General features: G+C 40.9%; 1 protein-coding gene across 1 annotated transcript; it reads right to left on the bottom strand.

The window, feature by feature from the left end:
* Positions 1–4,754: 4,754 nt before the first annotated feature.
* LOC129206765 (uncharacterized) lies at positions 4,755–10,321 on the bottom strand. The gene is made up of 5 exons (XM_054826566.1): positions 10,292–10,321; positions 7,666–7,825; positions 6,769–6,807; positions 6,575–6,622; positions 4,755–6,018 (listed from the first exon to the last, which is right to left on the bottom strand). Exons 1-5 carry the CDS (start codon positions 10,319–10,321, stop codon positions 5,627–5,629), a joined length of 669 nt encoding a protein of 222 aa, XP_054682541.1. The 3' UTR covers positions 4,755–5,626.
* Positions 10,322–20,585: the final 10,264 nt, after the last annotated feature.

Here is a 20,585-nt window from a genome sequence, read left to right as displayed (position 1 = left end):
GAGGAAAAAAGGGTTAGGAAACAAACTTTTCTAAAAGCAAAAATGGATTTGTAGGAAAGATGGACTATATAAGTGGTGCAATCCTAATGTCTCCAGTGCAGCAGAAAACAGTGTCCTTTCAAAACCGAATGCTCCAGGGTCAGATACAAGAGAGGGTGTAAGAAGCAATGGCACTGGGGTGCTGTGCTGGCAGGGGCTGTCATCACACCTCGGGGCAGTACAGGCAGAACCTGCTGACTCATTTCAATCTATAGGAGCTATTGTTGACACAGGAGGTTCCTATTGTGCAAAATGACAATTTTTGCTTAGTAACAAGTAGTTATGACAATGCCCATCCCTACTGTGCGTGTGCGTTTGTACACATATGCTTGCCTGTGTGTATATATCACTTAAGGTCAGGAGTGTGATTATGGAGGTGTGGTGGGTTGACCCTGGCTGGAGGCCAGGTGCCCACCAGAGCCGCTCTCTCACTCCCCTCATTCACCAAACAGGGGAGAAAAGGCATAACGAAACGCTTGTGGGTCGGGATAAGGACAGGGAGAGATCACTCACTAATTGTTGTCATGAGCGAAACAGACTGAACTGAGAGAGGGAATTCATCTAATTTATTACTAGGCAAAACAGAGTAGAGGAATGAGAAATAAAATCAACTCTTAAAACACCTCCCCCCACCCCTCCCATCTTCCCGGGCTCAACTTCACTCCCGGCTTCAACCTCCTCCTCCCTCAGCGGCACAGGGGGACGGGGAATGGGGGTTACGGTCAGTTCATCTCACGGTGTTTCTGCCGCTTCTTCATCCTCAGGGGGAGGACTCCTCTCATCGTTCCCCTGCTCCAGCATGGAGTCCCTCTCACGGGGTGCAGACCTGCAGGAGCAAACTGCTCCAGCGTGGGGTCCCCACGAGGTCACAAGTCCTGCCAGCAAACCTGCCCTGGTGTGGGCTCCCCTCTTCACGGGTCCACAGGTCTGGCCAGGAGCTTGCTCCAGCGTGGGCTTCCCACGGGCCACAGCCTCCTTCAGGTGTCTCCACCTGCTCCGGTGTGGGGTCCTCCACGGGCTGCAGGTGGCACCTCTATACCCCCTCATCCTGCCTCCATGGGCTGCAGGGGGACAGCCTGCTTCACCATGGCCTTCACCACGGGCTGCAGGGGGATCTCTGCTCCGGCGCCTGGAGCTCCTCCTCCCCCTCCATCTGCACTGACCTTGGTGTCTGCAGAGTTTCTTACATCTTCTCACTCCTCTCTCCGGCTGCAAAAAGCTCTCTCTCTAAGTGTTTTTCTTCTTGTTAAATATGTTATCACAGAGGCGCTGATTGGCTTGGCCTTGGCCAGCGGCGGGCCCGTCTTAGAGCTGGCTGGCATTGGCTCTATCAGACACAGGGGGAGCTTCTAGCAGCTTCTCACAGAAGCCACCCCTGTAGCCCCCCCCGCTACCAAAACCTTGCCACGCAAACTCAACACAGGAGGATTGAGAGATTCACCATTCTGTGCACTGCAAAAGCATCTGTGTTTCGATTACACTGCTTGTTCCCGGGATTAGACTCCTCATTTTCATGAGACTCTCACTCAAGGCAATACATTCAACACTGACCTTGTTCGTACTTCATCTGTTTCCACACTCTGTACAAAGCAAAGGAGACCACTGTTCCTGTTACCATTACCGCCTCATTTAATGGTTTTGTTTTCCTCTAAACTATTAATACAGCGTCTTCCCTTCTAGCATGTCTTACTCTCAGCTCTCCCCTCTACACGCTGCCCAACTGCAAGCAGTGAAGACACCATTCCTCCTGTGCTGTTCACTCCCTCCCTCTGACCCTTCATTAAAATTCACACTCCTGCTCTTGATTTGAAGGCCATGTAACAGGTCTTCTCCAACTTCTGTGCTATTCAGTCATGACTCTTAATACAGTTCTTGCAAAAGAGCTGATTTATTCTTTGATCATATCTAGTGAGCTGTGATGAAACAGACTTCCACAGCACCATTCACCCCTAATAACTGTGGACATTGAAGTTAAGTTTCCAGTGTCACAACTTCTCTTCTGAACCAAAACAAAGCATTTATAGAAGAAGATATGAATGTGATACAAATAATTATAAGCTGCCTATACTATCAACTGAATTTCTTAACAACTTTCAAGACAGTCTTTGAAGGATCTTGTATGGACACTCAACTTTCAAACCCTCCCCATCATACATCAGTACTATTAAGAGATGGTCAGTGCATCTGCTCTGACCCCTATGTTTCAAGTAGCTTAACGCTGTCATTTGCCTGAGGCTGGCAAAAAAGCAGTTCTTTGCTATCTTTCATCTCATTAATTGGTTTTGGGGACAACACTGCTTCTACATCTGGAGTAGGGCAGCTCTACAACACTCTCCTGGACACGGACACCATGTAGTCATGCAGCATTGCACTCACACTTGGGTGGTGGCTCCAGGAGTGAACATGCATTTACCGGGCAGAGGGAAAAGAGTGCTACAGCCATAAACAATGTATATATGCCCAAATTTCATGGCAAAGTCACCATCAAATGGTTCTGCAGCTCATGTCTCCCATTACCATCAGGTTCAGGATGAATCTACTGCTACTGTAGTGGTAATCTGCCATAATTTAATCAGACATAAACACAGCAGGCAATCTGTGGCTGCCGTTATTTTAAATACAATTTTGCACGCCAGTTTCCCTGGCTAGTTAGGCAGAGAATGATCAGAAGCACCAAATACCTGAGACTGCACAGCTCTGCCGACTGCTTGACTTCTTGCCCGTAGCAGCGCGACTTGTCAGCAGGTGATAGACTTAGAGATGGCAAGGGACAGTAGGTGTGAGGTACATAATCACTTCCTTAGCTGCGGTATTTTCTAATAAAGCTATTTCAGGGAAATAAGGGCTAGCATGTATCTGGTTCAATCTTACATAAACAAATGTATAATTACTTTGTTCCAGACTCCAATTCTCTGTTGCAATTATCAGGAACTCTTCTGTGAGTTGACCTGTGTTTTTGGCAGACACAACAGCTCAACAGCTTTGCATATGTTCATATTAATTTGTCCATAGAAAATATTCTAAAACTATTTTCATAGACTTGCTAATCCTTCATGGTTACTCACACAACTTTTCTTTTATTTAACTTATTTTTTAAATTATTGTTACAAGTTCTCACCTTAATGTTTTTCAATAAATGTTCACCTAGTTTGCTAAAATGGTAGAGGCCAGGAAAATGTGACATCAGCTATCTTGTACTAATGAACATGAAGATAATATCCTGCAAAAAGCATTCAGAAGTATTTCTGGCTAACACCAGGTGAGTTTTATCTGAGACAAGACAATGTTGATTGGGTGGCTTTTGGGGAGGGAGAAAAGGTGCGCTCAGTTCTTTTAACTACACTGATAAGTACCGAATTCATCTGTGGCCTTTAGTTATTACAAAGCTTACTCAGCTGACAACTAATGTGTTTATAGCTGAGTCAAAAATCTCTTAATTCTTTGGAGATGTGCTTGTAGTAACAATTACTGAGTTTTGGAAATGGGTTTATCACTTGAAGTTTTGGAGCATTTGACCCTGAATCACCTGTTTGCTGGTGAGATGCAAAAGTGGCTGCAGCTCATTCATAAGGTCTTTCTTTAGCAACTGCATCTGTATTATAAGGTAAAGTAACATATCCTGGCTTAGTCCCCACTCAGCAACATCCAACACTGCAATTAGCAGTTTCATCTCCTTTTTTTTTTTTTTTCTGTACTACTACAACCAGTCCCACATCATCTGTCTTTGTTGTGACTGTTGACATTTATCTCTCTGACCTTCATCTCTCCTTTTCCTTATTTCTTGCAGTCTCCTTTGGTTTATGGTACCCCGTATCTGCTGGCAATAGATGCAGAGCAGCCCAAATGTTCTCCATTTGTTTTCTAGGACTCTGGATTCATTTCAGCTTGGTTTGTGTGGAGGAAGGAGGCCTTCAAGTTATATTCAGAGTTTCCTCGTACCAAAGTACCACTGTATCTCATAAATCAGATGCTTGTGTTTCCAGATCCAGGCTCAGCCCCCAGACCTGAATCCACCAAACACAGAGCAAAAGCGTTGATTTAAACACATCAGAGACTCTTGCTTTCATTCAAAAGAAGGACTTTGCAAGGCAGAGAGGGATCACCTTTACCATAAACATACGTGCAATCACAAACCTCCAGTTTATGTAGGAAGTTGCTGCTCCCGCAGCAGCGGTGGTGGAGAGCACAGGACGTGTTCGTGTGTCAGCTACAGCAGCTGGGATTTGGAGCATGATCGTTCTCAGCTGCAAGAGTGGCAAGCTCTGACAGAGCAGAAGGACAGACAACCCGGTAAACTAGTGCCGGAGCCATTTGTTACAAAGGCATTTTTTTTACTAGTGTGGCGACTGAGAACCAACCCATTGCCAGGGGTGTGTGGCAGGGCTGGACTTGGGCAAGGCACCGTTCACCAAACATGCTGGCAATATCAGGTGGCATTTCAATTTACATAATTGTTCCGTTCGATTTTCTTTAAAGCTATGAATAAGTACACTGTAAAGCAGATAGTTTTTGTTTGCTGAATTACTCAGTGTTTTTCTAGGTGTAATGTGCCCAGAAGACATTTCTGTCCCTCAACTCCATCTTGGCAATTTTATATTAATAGTTGGAGGACAGTCCAGTACCTAAGTACTGTTGCGGATGGTTTTGCTTTGCATTACATTGTTTGTTACACAAAGTCTTTTGGTTAAAATCATAAGTTCTTTCAAGTTCTGGTACTTATCTGATTGTTTCAGGCTGAAAATTTTACTTGGCATTATAAATATTATTTACATTTCTCCTGATGATATTTTATCATTCCATTGTACAGCTGCAGTTTGGTTAGGTTTGATTGCTTTTCTTCCAAAGAGCAGATGACATCACAGTAACCTTACATGTTACAGGCTAGGTATGTACCTAGCTTGTCTGTTGGCCTTCATCTTCTGAGCTGCACAATACAGTTGGTTTTCAGGATTTGCATGGCACTGATACGTGCAAAACAACTTAAGTCACTACCATACACTTCCATACAGTGCTTTTTGCTTCCTCCTTGCCTTTTGACAAAGATTTATCTTTTCATAAAAGCACAATTTTTTTATATAGTACCCAAAGACATCCTGCTTTTTTTGTGGAGAAGGCAGGGAGGGTCCTCTGAAGCTACTGTTGCATGTTTTTCCATGCATCGGTAAGCTTCCCTTGTACTAATGGTGATTTGTTTTCTGTTTCTCTGCTATGGTTGTACTAGCAAGGCACATATTTACAACATTGGGTAGAGTTTGTGTTTGATCTTGGAGCATTTCCATTAGGTTTCTACATCTTTTGTGCTCATTACAAAAGTACAATGAATTGGCCCACCCTTTAAAATGTGCTAATCATAAATCAACAATTTGTGCAAGCTGGCAATACACCCATCTATTTTTTTTCTCTAGATTCTTGATTACACATAAATCCTGTCACTAAACCCAACATCCTGCTGGTATAGCAGATGTTCTCAGGCCATGTTACAGCCTTAGCTTGTAACTGTTAGAAAGATAGATCTTACAGGGAAAAAAACCCAAAACCAAACCCAAAAACATTAAAATGGCCACACAGTATCAGTCCAAAGCTTCATCTAATGCAGCTTGCTGTGGCCAAAAGCAGATACCCCTGAAAGTGCACAAGAAAAGAAAAAAAAAAAAAGATACATTTTTAATACTCTCCCAGGCTTACTATAGTCGTCTGTCTTCCAGCCCTGTTGGAAGTTTGCCATTTTCCTGTGAAGATTTAAGGATTTTACAGTTGTTAAACAGCCTCTTTGATGCCCATGTGATGAGGAGCAGAAATACAGGATACTACCTTTGCTGCTGTTTAAAGTTGTTTTGTTTAATTTGTTTTGTACTGGGTTCGCGTGTCTTTTAGGATGTGAGTCACTTTCGCCATCATACTCAGTCTTCAAGCTGAAGTCTCCATTACCCTCCCAGACAGGCTGGTCTCTCTCATAAGCGTGTTCTGAAAGTACCACACCTATAAATATGGAATAATACGGCATCTTTACTTGGAGATGCTCAAGCGCCAAGTAACTGGAACTCAGCCATAATGCACAAGCACTAAAGATGATTATATAAAATTAATAAAGGCATAGAAATGCCTCATGTGATTCCCTGTAATCAGAAATCCTTATTTTATTGAACATTTTAGGTTTGAATACTCAGAAATAGTTAATGAGATATATAAACATAAAATATTTCAAAATACATAAATTATTTGGCTTTCTACTTTGGCTAAGTAAATTTTAGAAAGCAGATATGTTAAAAGTTATTAGACAGCAGACAAAGAATGAATATTATTTTAAAATCAAAGGATGCAGTATTATTAATCTAGGTTGCAATTTCAAACTTTAGACTTTAAGAGAGAAGAGTCTGGATGCAGTTTTTCTTTCCTTGTGTAATAAGTTATTTAAATCTATTGAAATAGATACCTCACTATGCCAAATAGTGTTACCAGGCAATCAAAATCTGGAAGCACACAAGTGTCATTGAGGACAAAACATATAGATCACGTTTTCTGAAAAGTATGTTACCCTTTTGTGTCAAAAATATTATCCAGCAACTTTGTTCCAACTGGATGTCTACCAAAAAAACAAGACAAGTTGAAAATCAGTGGAGTTAAACCCCTTGGAGAGATATAATACTGTGAGTATAATTGAAATGTTAATAATTATGCTCATGCTGATAATTACCAAGAATAGTTTGGTATAGTAGTTATAGAGCTCACCTTTCACCTCCAGGTCTTGGATTTGATTTCTACCTGAGACTGTATGAAAAGAGTTCAATTATCTCCATCTCCCTTTTAGTGGATGGATTTTCCACCCCATTCACACTTCAGAAATAAACAAGAATAAAAATAGAGAGGGACGGAAAGAACATTTTATGGCCCCTAATTAGCTAATTAGTGTGAAGTTGGGGGTTTTTTAATTAAATTTGACAGGAAATGTAATACAGTTTAGACCATTTGGGAAAGAGAAAATGACTGAAAAAATGCAAGCTGAGAACAAAGCTCTACTGAAGACCTTTCACTACAGTTCATTTTCATAGTTAGAGTATAACGTACAAAAATTACAGTGTCTTCGTAATGTAAAGAAAATACACTTTGTTGCTGCGCAACAGCCTCATAGCTATGTGTCCAGCCTTATCAACATGACACTAACACTTTAGCACAACACTTATTTCTGTTCAATCTAGTGTTTAATGAGAAAGTGAAATAAATTACAGCTTATGCACAGGATTAACAACAGAAGTTCAAGGACATGCATCAAACCTAGTCAATGTTTGGATGCATCCGTCTACATATAGCAGGGAAAAAAGTGATGATTGCTAGAATATGTAGGTATCTAAGCACATGGGTCTCTAACTTGAAGGTTTCTGTGAAGATCTGCTCACTTTGCATTACACCTCTTACACGCCATGATAAGAGCAAGACAACACCTGAAGCCCTGATGCAGAGCTGTGAGGCAGTGTGTAGCCAGTAATTTAGGAAACAGTGACGCTTGTCATAAAAAGTGAAATCTCAAAGCGTTCTGCAGTGCTATACAAAAATTAATCAATAAAGATCAACATTTAACAACCATAATTGTTTATGAGATACTGCAGTTAGCCTCCATCAATTACTTACCATTGACTATGGTAAATGCTGGTTTAATCTGAGAGTTGTGCAAGTCTGGGAAAAAAGAAAAACAACAGTCACCAAAACCAACCGTGTTTCCATCGTAGACACAAACTGCATTCCTTAACTCTGTTAAGAAGATTGACCCAAATGGGATTTTACTCCAGTCCTATTTGGAAGCAATGCCATCATTATCTTTACTCTTCTTTCTTAAGTGTTCTACATATCTCAGTAAAACAGGAAATGAAACAAGAGCTAGGCATCATGAAGAAGAGTATATTTATAAAATTTAGACTCTAGTACTTAAATACCACAACACAGGAAAATAAATAGCCAACGCCTAGAAATGAACAGGAATTTTCCCATGGATTTCAGCAGCATTCAAGAGGAATTTGAAATAAAGGAGGCTAACAGCAAGGACGTGAAAGGATTCAGCTTGGCTTAGAATTGAAATATGCAGAAAGTGCTCCAGCTACTGAGAGTAAGACCCCTCATTGCTCCGTTCTTCTTCCCCTTTTCCTGGTCCTTAGTTACATGTGCTTGGATTTTAAGTTGAATGGTAAATACTGTGTCAAAATACATTTCTTCATCCCTTTTCCTTCAGCAAGGTAGGAAGGTACGAGAGGAACAGGAGGGAGCTAGGTGTATTGCAGTCCAAACACAAGTCCCAAAATTTGTGAAATCAAGCTTCACTAGCTCTGTAATTAATAGCAAAGGGGAGGCAGATGGATGGGAACAAAACCCTTGCCTGCTGTAACATGGGTCCATGTAGCTTCCTGGGTTTTGATTTTTTCCCTAGGTTATGCATAGTTTTATTTTTCTGGTACAAATCTAATACATATCTTACAGTCACAGCAATAACTGCTCCATTTCATTCTGAGCACCTTATATGCTTGATTCCTTGTACATGCCAGAGCCAATTTAATTTCACTTTCCCTAATAAATGCTTCGTAATTCTTTATTTCTCTCTATGCTAAATGACATCACCCTAAATTGACTAATTAGGCACAAGAGGGTTGTTGGAGAGAGTCCAGAGGAGGCCCACGAAGTTGATCAGAGGGCTGGAGCACCTCTCCTACGAGGACAGGCTGAGAGAGTTGAGGTTGTTCAGCCTGGAGAAGAGAAGGCTCTGAGGAGATCTAATTGTGGCCTTCCAGTACCTGAAGGGGCCTACAGGAAAGCTGGAGAGGGACTGTTTGCAAGGGTGTGTAGTGACAGGACAAGGGGTAATGGTTTTAAACTGAAGGAGGGTAGATTTTAGTTAGATATGAGGAAGAAATTCTTCACTGTGAGGGCAGTGAAGCACTGGAACAGGTTGCCCAGAGAAGCTGTGGATGCCCCCTCCCTGGCAGTGTTCAAGGCCAGGCTGGATGGGGCTTTGGGCAACGTGGTCTAGTGGAGGGTGTCCCTGCCCCTAGCAGGGGGTTTGGAACTAGGTGATCTTGAAGGTCCATTCCAACCCATGTGGAAGAGCCAGACTTCCATTTGGTAAATGCATGAATTGCTCTACATTTGCCATGTCTACAGTTTTAAATGCTACAATTGCAACACATGAAAACATCAAGTGCTTTACTAAAGATGGGGAAATGTTGAATTATCCTCGTTTGCTTTGTAGAGCAATGGGATTGCTCATTCATCTAGTGACACATGAAGGGCTTTCCTGAGGATAAAGCTGTCAAATGAGACTTGCATTTCCTGCTGTGAAGTAAACACAGTAGTAGTAGTCCCTGCATAAAAATGCAATAATATTGGCAGTAAAATGCTGATCACATGGACATAATAATCTGTTTGGTAGTAAAAACATCCAACAAAAAAGAGAAAGAAAAGACAGTGCTGTGGCCATGGGGGCCGTGAGACGGGAGGGATGATGGGATCTGAGAAGAATCCTGCACCAAGTCTCTCCAAGAAAGGACGATACACACAACCAGAGTCAGAGGAGAATGTTTGAAAGGCCTTGCCGTGCATGTTCCAGTTATCTGTGAGAGGTGTCATACTCACGTGCGCAGCACTGCGGCATCACGCAGTGCATGACAATCTGCCCGTGCCCTGGTTCATTCTGTGGCTGCATATCACCTGCGGCGTTGCCAGTCACATTTAAAAAAAAAAAAAACCCACACCTGTATCAACCAGAGTCTTGCAGACAAAGTCACCTAGCAATTAAAACGTATTTTGAAATTCTTGAAGTGGTAAAATGCATAAATCTACAGGTAATTTAGGAGTCACTGGAAGGAATAGGGCAGGGAAGAAGAACCCCCTCAGCTAAACATAATCAAAGGCTTTGATATTAAATACACAGGTGCTACATTGCACCCACAGGGTTTCAAAACGGTGAATGTAAGGTTTTCCTTCCCTGGGTTTTAAAACAGGAAAAATACCAAACCCCAAGCGAAACTGGGAAAATAGAGAATCCATTAAAGATATTCTCACAGTAGGGCACGATAGGTCTTCTATTTAATGACTCACAGCGAAGGGGTTTGCAAACTGTAGTTATCAAGTAAATGATGGATGAAGGAACTTAAAATAGTAATTTCAAATACCTATTTCTTTGGCCTTGCTCTATTTTATTTCACAAGAGAAGTTTATCTACAAAATGTTTAGATATCAAAGGATTCTGGCCTTGAAACTCCTCTCACACCCGCTTTACACTGGTGTCTCGTACATCCATGATTCCTTTTGAAATACAAATGCTTCTACTTCTTCAGTTATAGCTTGACTTATTTCTGTCCCCAGATCCTCATTTTTAAAGAAGAGAGATATGGTGCTATTGGTCATTCCAGATGTACTCTGTATTATGTTTTTTCCCCGTGGTAAATGTCCTTTCTGTCTTCATTAACATTTCAGTACATGTGAGGACATACAAAAACACAGCATTTCGAGTGCGGATGCATTAATGCCTTGTCTTGCAAACTGTTGCTTTTCGTTTGTGCACTGACTTACAATACATTCCACCACAACCAGCCCGTGCTTCAGGCTGCAACTTCACATTTATTTTTGTTATCATTCCTAAATTTGCTGACTTCTAAAGAGCTAATCCCCAATTTGTATCCATCCTGTTGATTTGCTTGCCTGTGCCATATATATGACCTTGTACTTGCTGGTATTTAGTATTATGTCAGATGCAATTTTTCACAGTCATATACCTTCTAAACCTGCGGGGGTTTTTGCTGGTTTTCCATAGTGAATGCATTAATATCTTGCTCATACCTTTATTTTCTTTGCACTTAGTTCACTGTTCCAGACTGGCATATTTTCTCACGTGTGCAGCCAACTCCACTGTGGAATCTGTTGCCTGTCACACACTTACACGGGGTTGCCAAAGGTCTCAAATTGCCCTGGGACCTGGCATGACAAGACATAGAGGCCTGGGGCATAGCTATTCTCCACTTCTTTCCTCCCACTTTGCCTAGCATGTTTTGACTATTTCCAGACTGCCAGCTGATTTTTGTGTTGGAAAATGTAAAGTATTGTGAAGAGGCAGTGGGTGGGCAAATAATTTGATGGCAGAAAAGCAACTCTATAGTCCTTCATATATAGTAATCTTTCGTGGGTATCATGGGTCTAAAGAAACACTTGCACACACGCATCCATACCACCACCATGATTTCTGCACGTTACTTCTCTGTTTTCTCTCTCCTTTCTCCTTTGAAGTGCAAATTTTACAGAGTATTTTCTATAGGCGTGAGTTGCTAATTAAATACCAATTAAGACAGCGCTCGTCACCGCAGCTGTCGGTGCTCCCCTCCGGCAGCATCCCAGCACCGCAGCCCTGGCAGCGGCTCGGCCGGGACGCGGAGCCAGCGGGAGGATGCCCACCTCTGGAGTGCAGGTCCCCGGCACCGCGCAGCTCTCGCTGGGGTTCGGCTGCTTCACAGCACTGCCCAGCCACAGCTTAAACCAGGTGGATTCCGCTTAGGACCAAACTAGCTACATCAGGGACTAGTGAGCTGGCTGTGACAGTCTTATCTGAAGTAGAAGTAACCTTCATTTTTATATTAACTTTTCTTTTTCCTTCTTCTTATCACAGTTGTTTTTTTATGCTGTCTGTGAAATGACAGAAACATTCCAGAAATTCCTTCTTCAAACAAATGTAAATTTCTTCCACGTCAATCAACATTTTCCTTGTGTATAGATTGTGGTTCACATTCAAATCGAATCGAAATACCTTATGACATTCAAAGCACTGGGTGGCAAAAAAAAAAAAGAAATTTACCTTCAGCTATCCTTTAGCACTCTTGGCAGACTCTGTGCTAGTTCATCTGACATTTTGGATTCTCTGACTGATTTCTTTTGGAAAATCACTGACTGTGATTTTTAGACAACTGGTTTTTTCCACTCTTTCTTTGTAAATAAGTATGCCTGCTCTACACGAAAACACGTTAGCTTGGTTAAAGAGCTTTTTCTCTGTTTTTCCACAGATACCGTCCTGTTGAAAATGGAGTCCTAGGGCACTGGTTCTCTGCATGTCTTTGTAAATTGACTCTGCTTTTTGTTGTTGATGTTGTTGCGTGCCCTCCCTCTTCCCTCTGTCTTCGTCATATTTCTATGGCTAGAAGACAAAACTGAGCTGGTTATTGAGACAGTATCATTTATTTGTGTTCTTTAAGCAGGCTGCAGCAGAGCCAGAAGATAATGGGTACCTCATTTATTCAGGCTTTGAATGATCATATTTAATTCCCAGTGACAGCTGTCTTCACCACATTAGCATTGCAAATCAGCTCTGTTTTGTAATGGCCTTCTATTGAACATGATTCAATTATGTGTGGTCCGTAGCGAGGCAGGATACGGTCTTAGTATCTATAGCAATATTTCTGCAAGCTGCTGCTCTTTACACTGCTCACATTTAAGCTGTCTGTTTACCACAATGCTTTCCTTGAACTACACTGAACTCTCTTCATTTTGCAGCTAAATAAAGAAGAATGAATATAATTTGTAAAAGCAGTTATCTGGTCAGACATATTACATACCCCATCTTCTTTACACATGCCTGGAATCAGGAAACACTTGTTAAAATAATTGTTATTATACTTAAAACATTTATATTACAAAAGTCATTAAAGTGGATTTAAATGATTATACAGAGTTAAATGGTACTAAGTACTAAAGCTCAATGCTGGGTTGAAGAAAAATTGTAATAATATACCAAACAAGTAAAATTTCTTCTGGCGTCGTAGTTTTCCAGGAAAAGGACAGCAAGGCTTAACATCTAGAAAGCAAGCTGAACATCACGAAATTTCAAAAATACAGTTTCAAAAGGTTTCAGAAGTCCAATTTAATTTACTGTGAAATGGCTAAATCCTGTGCACCACGTATTCTAGTCTTCCTGCATCTTGGGCTGGCATGTGCAGATGACATTTCAGACTAAGCTGCTGAAGGCCTGGATCACATCACTGTAGTTTAATACGTTTGTGTATTTGTTATAATACAAAAACCTTTCTAAATTCTGGTTCCATGTGTAAGGCAAGTTCTCCTATTGTGTCAGGCAGCCTCAAAAAGAAAAGCGTCCTCTGCACAGATCCAGCAAATACATGCTTCAGTCTGTGCAAGGCAAAGCACAAACCTCACTCTTTTCTCCAGGATTTCCACCCCTGTGATCTCTACAACATTTAGCTCTTGCAGAAATCTCATTGTACACAATACAGCTGTCCCCAGCCTCAGGGCTCTCTTAGCATCCTTCATCTTGGTGAGGAAGTGCACCTATAGCAGAAATACGTTATTCATTCCACAAACTAGAGTGCTGGGCCGTCATTCTAAAGTATTTTATTGAACAACGAGAGGAAAGGTTTTTCAGTCGTATACTAACCTGAATTGTTTAAAGACGATCTCTAGATGATGATGACGGTGGAGTTACAGCGACCTTTCTGTGGGATCCCCAGCCTGAGGTTGGTCCTGGGCTGAAGCCAAAGGCCACCGCTAGCTGCCCCAGGTAGGCTGGAAGGTCACAGACACCCGTGCTGACCGCATCACTCCCTCCGACGCGGCTGCATTGAGCACCACTGTGCATTTACCACATTCTTCTATTTTATAAAGCATTACTTTCGGCTTTTTTTCTTTTTTTAAGCCTTCATTCACACCTTTCCTCTCCACTGTCTCCGCTGACAGATTGTTGTCTTTTTTGCAAAGGTTTGAGACATTGTTTCTTGATTATGTTCTTAACTTAGTTTATGAGGTTTTACTACATTTTTGAAACCACAGAGCTTATGTGAAAATAATGATTGTTTCATCACTCAAATAGGGGATTCATCACATTTTTTTAAGGTAAGACCCATTTGTTGTTAAAATGGCTGAGGGTTTTTTTACATATATCAAATTGCAGATTCACCTGCCTGGGAAACAAACTGGAGTTTATGGAAGCAGTTTGATTTGTTCTTATCATGCCTACTACATGAAAAAGTACATATGTGCAAGAAAATACCTCTGCGTGCTACTTTTGCATGTGGTCCTTCATAAGCTGCTCCACGGGACTGGATGGATCTCAACACAACAGTCTACCGAGGGTCAGCTGCTTTCGCAGGGTCTCAGGCACCAGTCCTCAGAGGTATTAAGGGATCTGGCGCCCATCAGTTCAAGCGATAGATGAAAAATCTGGCTATGCATGTTAAAGGAAGTCTGTGCCAGTATTTTGAAAGTTAATGTATAAATTGTATTCAAAGTCAAAGTCTGCTCTGCTCAGACATCCAGAAAAGGAAGATGTCTCCATTTTTTCTAAGGTACTTGAACCTTTTTACTGATTAAAAACAGTCTACAAAGCAAATGGAATAATATGGATAATGGAATAAACCAGTCTTTAGACTATATTATTAGAGTCACATCCTCTAAACCCTTCACAGACAATCAGAAAATTTTAAAAAAATTATTAAAAGGGAGTCATTCAGTTCTTTTTCATATATTTTTCTCTTTTTTTTTTTTGTAATAATACCTTGAAAGATTTAAACTAAAATTATTTTTCTTAACAGAAACCATCATCAGGATAAAGCTATGTTTAAGGATGAATAACAGAACAAGGAAATAAAGCAAAAGGAAAACATGCACTACAAGCTCTACAGGCTTTAGAAAACAAAGTGAAGGAGAAACAAGATCTTATCTGTCCCTTTAAGCTTCTTTCTCCCATTGAAAAAAATGAAGAAAAAATTATTTTTGGTAAAATGTGGATTTCCAATGTGCTTAGTAAACAATTCAACTATGGCAGATATTAAGAACACTTGTATGTATCAGAATACGTCCCTTTTTCATCACAGTCTTTCACCTGAGCAACACTGCACTGTGACTAAAAAGGCAAAGTGAGTGTGATGTCCACACTGTGGTAGGGCCTGGGGGGGCTCCCGGTGGAGCATGATGTCGTGCAACGGCAGCCCGTCACATGAGTCATACTGTCTGACCCTGCTAGATGGCTCTCACGTTCACATTTTCAGATGCTGACCTTCATACAAAATATTTTTTCTTGTTTCTGTGCCTAGGAAAGCAAGGTTTATGTTACCACAGTATCTCTCTCTCATGTAATTTCCCCAAAAGACAATAATTATTAATCCAAATTTGAAAGGTACTAGAGGTCCAATAGACGATTGTGCTCCTACAGGTTTCCTGAAGACCAGCAGTGAGCAATAGGGAGGGAAAGACAGGAAGTCCTGCCTGGCCCAGGGGAGGACAGACGGCCTCCACAGCTGCCCACGCAGCTGGCAGGAGGTCAGTGCGCGTCACTCCAGGCACACACGTTATGGTTTGCTTTTGACCAGTCGAGGGTGCTACAGCGGGCACGGCAGGAGGTGGAAATGGTGCTGCAAGAGTGGGCACAGGGGGCTCTAATCCATAGGAATCCAGGCTTCATTGATATTATCACTCAGGAACAACCTTTTTATTCTGAAATAAGCTCTTTTCACATGAAAAGTGCACAAACAAAACTATCATCACTTCCTGAGTACGCATTGCTGTTATGTAAGACTGGTCATGTTTATGGTCAATTACCACAGAAAACCGGGGAATTTCTTTCTATATTGCTGTATGTAATGGATACTAATGACAACTTCCTCCACCTGTCATGTAATTTGGTGTAATTAACGTAATTTGTTCTGGTAATTGTAAGAAGGTCAGGACCAGAGTTCATGAAATATGAATCACTTCCACATCCCATTTCAATATTTATCCTCCCATTTTATCCATAGATACCATTAATATACAAATAACTTAATTGAGAAACAATAAAGGTTTCTGTAAAATAAAATAAACCTTTCACAGAAGTAAGGAAATGGAAAGTAAATCCCATAACACTTTCTCATTCTTCAGCCAGAGGCACGTGTTCTGTAGCATTCACACACCGTAGGCCACCACTTCAAAGTCTCCTAGAGGTACCAGCCTTCCAAAGTCATTACTTATCAACTGTACTGCTGTAGCACTTTGAAGTTGTTTATGCTACTTGTCTCTGCCCCAGATGACTTCTGTTGCAAGTACAGAGGAAATTAATGCAGGCAGATCAGTGAGGGAAATAAAGCAACCAGCATTGCTCAGCTTGATCTCAGGAGACCGTGCGCATGCTGTTTCATGCATTAGTCATAGTTAAGAAGAATATTAAGCAGGGATTTGGAGGATAATGACATATTTTGGGGCTGCTTATAGGGACATTCCCCTTTCCCAGCTTAGGGGGTCATGTAGGAATACTACAGGGAACAAAACAAATGTGTCTGCCTGGAACTTCAACAAGTAGATGGAGAAGGCTGGGCCTGCAGGCTAACTGGAGGTTGGTGTTCACCCTCAGTCTTGAAGGTGAGGTGGTAAGTACAGCGCAAGAGGATGTGAAAGGCCTTGAAAATGAATCAACACCTTAAGTTTAGTGAGGCAAGCAAAGGGCAGTGGATTTTGCAAAGCAAGGGAATTAAATGTAAGAGAAACACAAGACGGAACATCTTTGCAGCAATATGAAGAATTGTCAGAGGAACAAAATTACAACAAAAGACAAAAAAGTATGCCATAGTAACTGAGTCACAACATAATGCTGGCTTCTGCTACATGGAAAGAAAGACAGGAAAGATTTGAAATATTGCAGTGAGAATCATCAAGACAGCCTGAATGGGAGCAATAACCTACAGAGCAAACCCATGATATGTATCTCACTGACAAGACTAGCAGTGTCTGTACTCCTAAAAATGAAATTGTAGGCTGGAATTAGAGTCAAAGGTTTGTAGCTATCTCTGAAGTGGTGTTCACAGGCCTCCTTGAGGATATACAAGCAAGTTGGTCTAAGATTTTAATTTGGACAAAATAAGCCAAGACGGGTTTGTGAGGCAACAGCCTAGAAAAGGTTGGCAAATTCATGTTTTCACAGGCAGATATGCAGAGATACAGTTAAGGAAAACAGACACAGTCCAGAACCACTATAAAAGTTTTAAGAAAGGTGAATCAGACACCTTCTCCAAGGGAATTCTTCAGTCAGAAGTAGGAGAGAGTCAGAAGAGGACAGGATCTGAGCAAATGAAAGGCTGAGAAGGAATAACCATGTCACAGTCACACTTGGTCAACAAGTCCAAGGGATAAGGATGGAATACTTGTTCACTAAATTTATCTAAAAAGAAGCTGTAGTGACAAAAAGAAAGATCAGTGCAACATAGATCCTAAAACCAGACCAAGGGCATCAAGGGTAGAACTGGAAGACAGAAATGGAAAGGAGAGTTTAGTAACAGAGCATCTATGAGATCAGATATCAATGAGATGAAAAGGAGGGAAGAAGTAGGTGGGAAGAAAGGTCTCATCATTTTAGAATAGGAATCTAAACCATGCTTTTATTGTGAGGAAAGAGTGTGAAGTTATGGACAGTGTTGGAGGAGAGTACAAATGTGGTCACCAGGTAGAGCACAAAGTAGGACGGAAGGCTCCCTAGTCTGGGAGAACAGCAGGAAAGGCAGAGAGGAGGAGGAATAAAAGGTTACATCACATTTTGTCAGCTTTGTGCAGCAAGAAACAGGTGAAGTCCTGTGGGAAATGTGGAAAGAACTGGGGGTGAGTCCACTGTGCTGAAATAGCTGGAGTTGTGTGTGGGATGCAGAGCTGCACGGCCACAGCTGCATCGCATGCTGAGGCAGTGCATGTCCTCGGCTCCTCCTGGTATACGTTAGGAACCTGCTGTTGTCTTGCACATTTATTTTCCCTTAATGTGAGTATGGCCTCTCATGGTCTTCTATTTTTATATTCTTTTTGTTTGAAACTTTTAACAGGGTATTATCTGGTAATTATCTTGCTGAGAACATTGCCTGCATTGCAGAGACCTCCTGAAGCGGGCTGCTGCTTAGTTCTCATGCACAGTTTGGATTTTTCAGAGCCACTTTTGAAAGGGGGAAAGGTTATGAGTCCTAAGATGCTTACCTGAAAAGCTTCTGATTTCATAGGGATGCTTCGAAATTGGTTTAGTCTTATTAATACCAGTCTCCAGAAAAGGTTGAGTAAAGTCAGCACAGAATCAAGTCAAATCTGAGAATAACCTGGGAAAACACAACGTATCCATTTGAAAAGATTCTGCAGTTACTCCATCTACAATCGTGTGTGCAAGTCAATTCCTCCATCAGCTATGAGCTGATGTCTGTCTACGTCACTGATTCTGGAGCTTTTGGGAAATCCCAAAGCAATTGCTTCTCAGCATTTTGTTAATATGCTCTAATAAAGGATATTGCAATGAAGCATCAGCACTTTAAAAGGCATCACTTACCAATCCTGGTTACTGAGAGCAATGGAGTCCATATGGGCAAGTTGGACATAAGTGGCTAATTTTTAACTTGAAAAAAGTGTGTTTGATTTCTTAGATATACAACCTACAGAAATTTTCTTTCCCAAGAGATACCACTGTTAAGTCCTAAACTGTAGAGAAGTATATTTTATAAAATGAGTTTCTAATAGCGGAATGCCAGTAAACAGTAACAGTCCGTATGAGTTAGAAAAACCGCAGTCAGTCCACAATTGCTGATGTAAGAACAGGCAACTGCTTGTTTATTGTTTACAAAGTTCCTTTCTTATTAAATAATTTAAATACTGATATAGGGAACTAGTGGCCAGTAAACCTGAAGTAATCCATAAATAAATGTGTTATATTAAATTGTAACAGGTATTAATAAGCCCTCTAAAATCTATATACTCTGAAAATAAATATATATTTAGTTTGAATTTAAATGATCTTCATCCAAACTTTAAGTATTCATTCCCAATAACAACTAGGAGCAAAGCTGTGTAAAAGATTATAAAATTCTGTCTTAGAGGATGAAAAGGAAACTAGTTTTTCCTGTTTTCCCATTCTGTTCTATAGTACAACTTTTCTGAAACGCAATTTTATTTTCTCTTACATTCCTTTCTCCCATATAGAGTCTCTGTACTTGCTATATGGTAATTCACAACCACCATTTTTAAAAGGCCTTTAAGGGTACTATAGATAGAACAAAGAGAAGCTATTCTGAGAGCCAATTCCCCGACTTCTCTGTGGACAAAGAAGTCAGATTAGCAAACTGCCATTACAAAAGCAGCTCTCCAGCATTTTCTCAGTTTGGTTCAAATTAACAGCTACCAACGAAAGCAAGAAGATTGAAGCTGAGAAGTTAAATGAGATAAAACACATGTCAAATCGCTCATGAAGAGCAAAAGCCAATCAAATAACCAGCTTATCAAATTCCAATACAGTTAAATGAACAAAGTATGGTATTATTAATATACCAAAGCAGTCCTCTCACCTTCTAAGACTTGCTGGTTGTCGGTCTCATGAACACCATGGCCATGCAGGGCTTAGCAGCAACGCTCGAGATAAAACTCAGAGGTGAGTGCTCTGAAAGCAAAACCTGCACCTCTGCAGCTGAAGAAAACTCTGTCAGAGCCCAACAGAACATATGACACAAGTAGGGACAATTATTTTATGCATTCAAAGATTTTTAGAAAGATAACTTATTTTTATTTTAAAATGGTAGGCAATGTAGATTCCACCACCTAACCTTCGCAGTTAAAAATGGTCATGTCGAAGTTGCTGGCATTGAGTCAATGGCTTTTTCTACAAGCTCTCTTCTACCTTTACCTCTTTCTACCACCCTCTCCTGTCAGATATCCCAACCCCAAGTGAACACTCTAGAACAATGTTTTTTAATCTGATCTCAAAAACTATTGCAAAAACGCTTGGCAACAGACAACTGCATTTGCAGTCAACAAGTGCATAGTTGTGCACACCCATCCATGCAAGCAAGCCAAAAACCCTAAATTATTAGAGTTTATTCTAAATTTTTTTTAATCGAAAACTATTTTGATAATGCCATACACTAAACCACTCTGGAATAAATTATCGTCAGGTTTTTAAAGGCTGAAAACACAACAGGGTGGATTGCAACTAAGTCATTTTAAATTTAATGACACAGGTGTCCAGCTTGGTGCAGTTCTGTGCATCCTGAGATGAAGCACTACCGCATGAAATCAACAGTTGACTGAGGAGCACGCCTGATTTTATCTTCAGGAAAAAGTCCTCCTTCTTATACAACAGTGCCTTAATACTGGGGATGGACGGAGAGGGTTGCAAAATAGGGGAGATATGTTGGCATTGCGGTATCCAAGACATTCACGCTTTAAATACATTGTGACATACAAGATTCGGTTTATAAATATACATCATATATGTTCAACCGATGCCTCACAGTACCTTAGGATTACTAAAGTCATATATATACATCCTCAAAACCTCTATCCGTATACCTATCCTTTCGCTTCTCGTCATTAGGAACAAACCAGTGTTATTCTGAGCTTAAAGGACAAATGAGTTAAAAATCAGTGATGCCTTCATCATGAATATTTGTCCTTATGAGAATGGAGGCTCCTGGAACAATTACTATGTATCTAGGCAGCAGCACTACAAGTGAATGTGAATTAGCATCACTACAGATTATTCCAATAGTTCCTATTCATCACAAACAACAACAGCTTCAGGA

This window comes from Grus americana, chromosome 5, assembly GCF_028858705.1.
Source record: "Grus americana isolate bGruAme1 chromosome 5, bGruAme1.mat, whole genome shotgun sequence".
Classification (NCBI taxonomy): domain Eukaryota; kingdom Metazoa; phylum Chordata; class Aves; order Gruiformes; family Gruidae; genus Grus; species Grus americana.
This window is presented reverse-complemented; position numbering and strand designations above follow the sequence as displayed.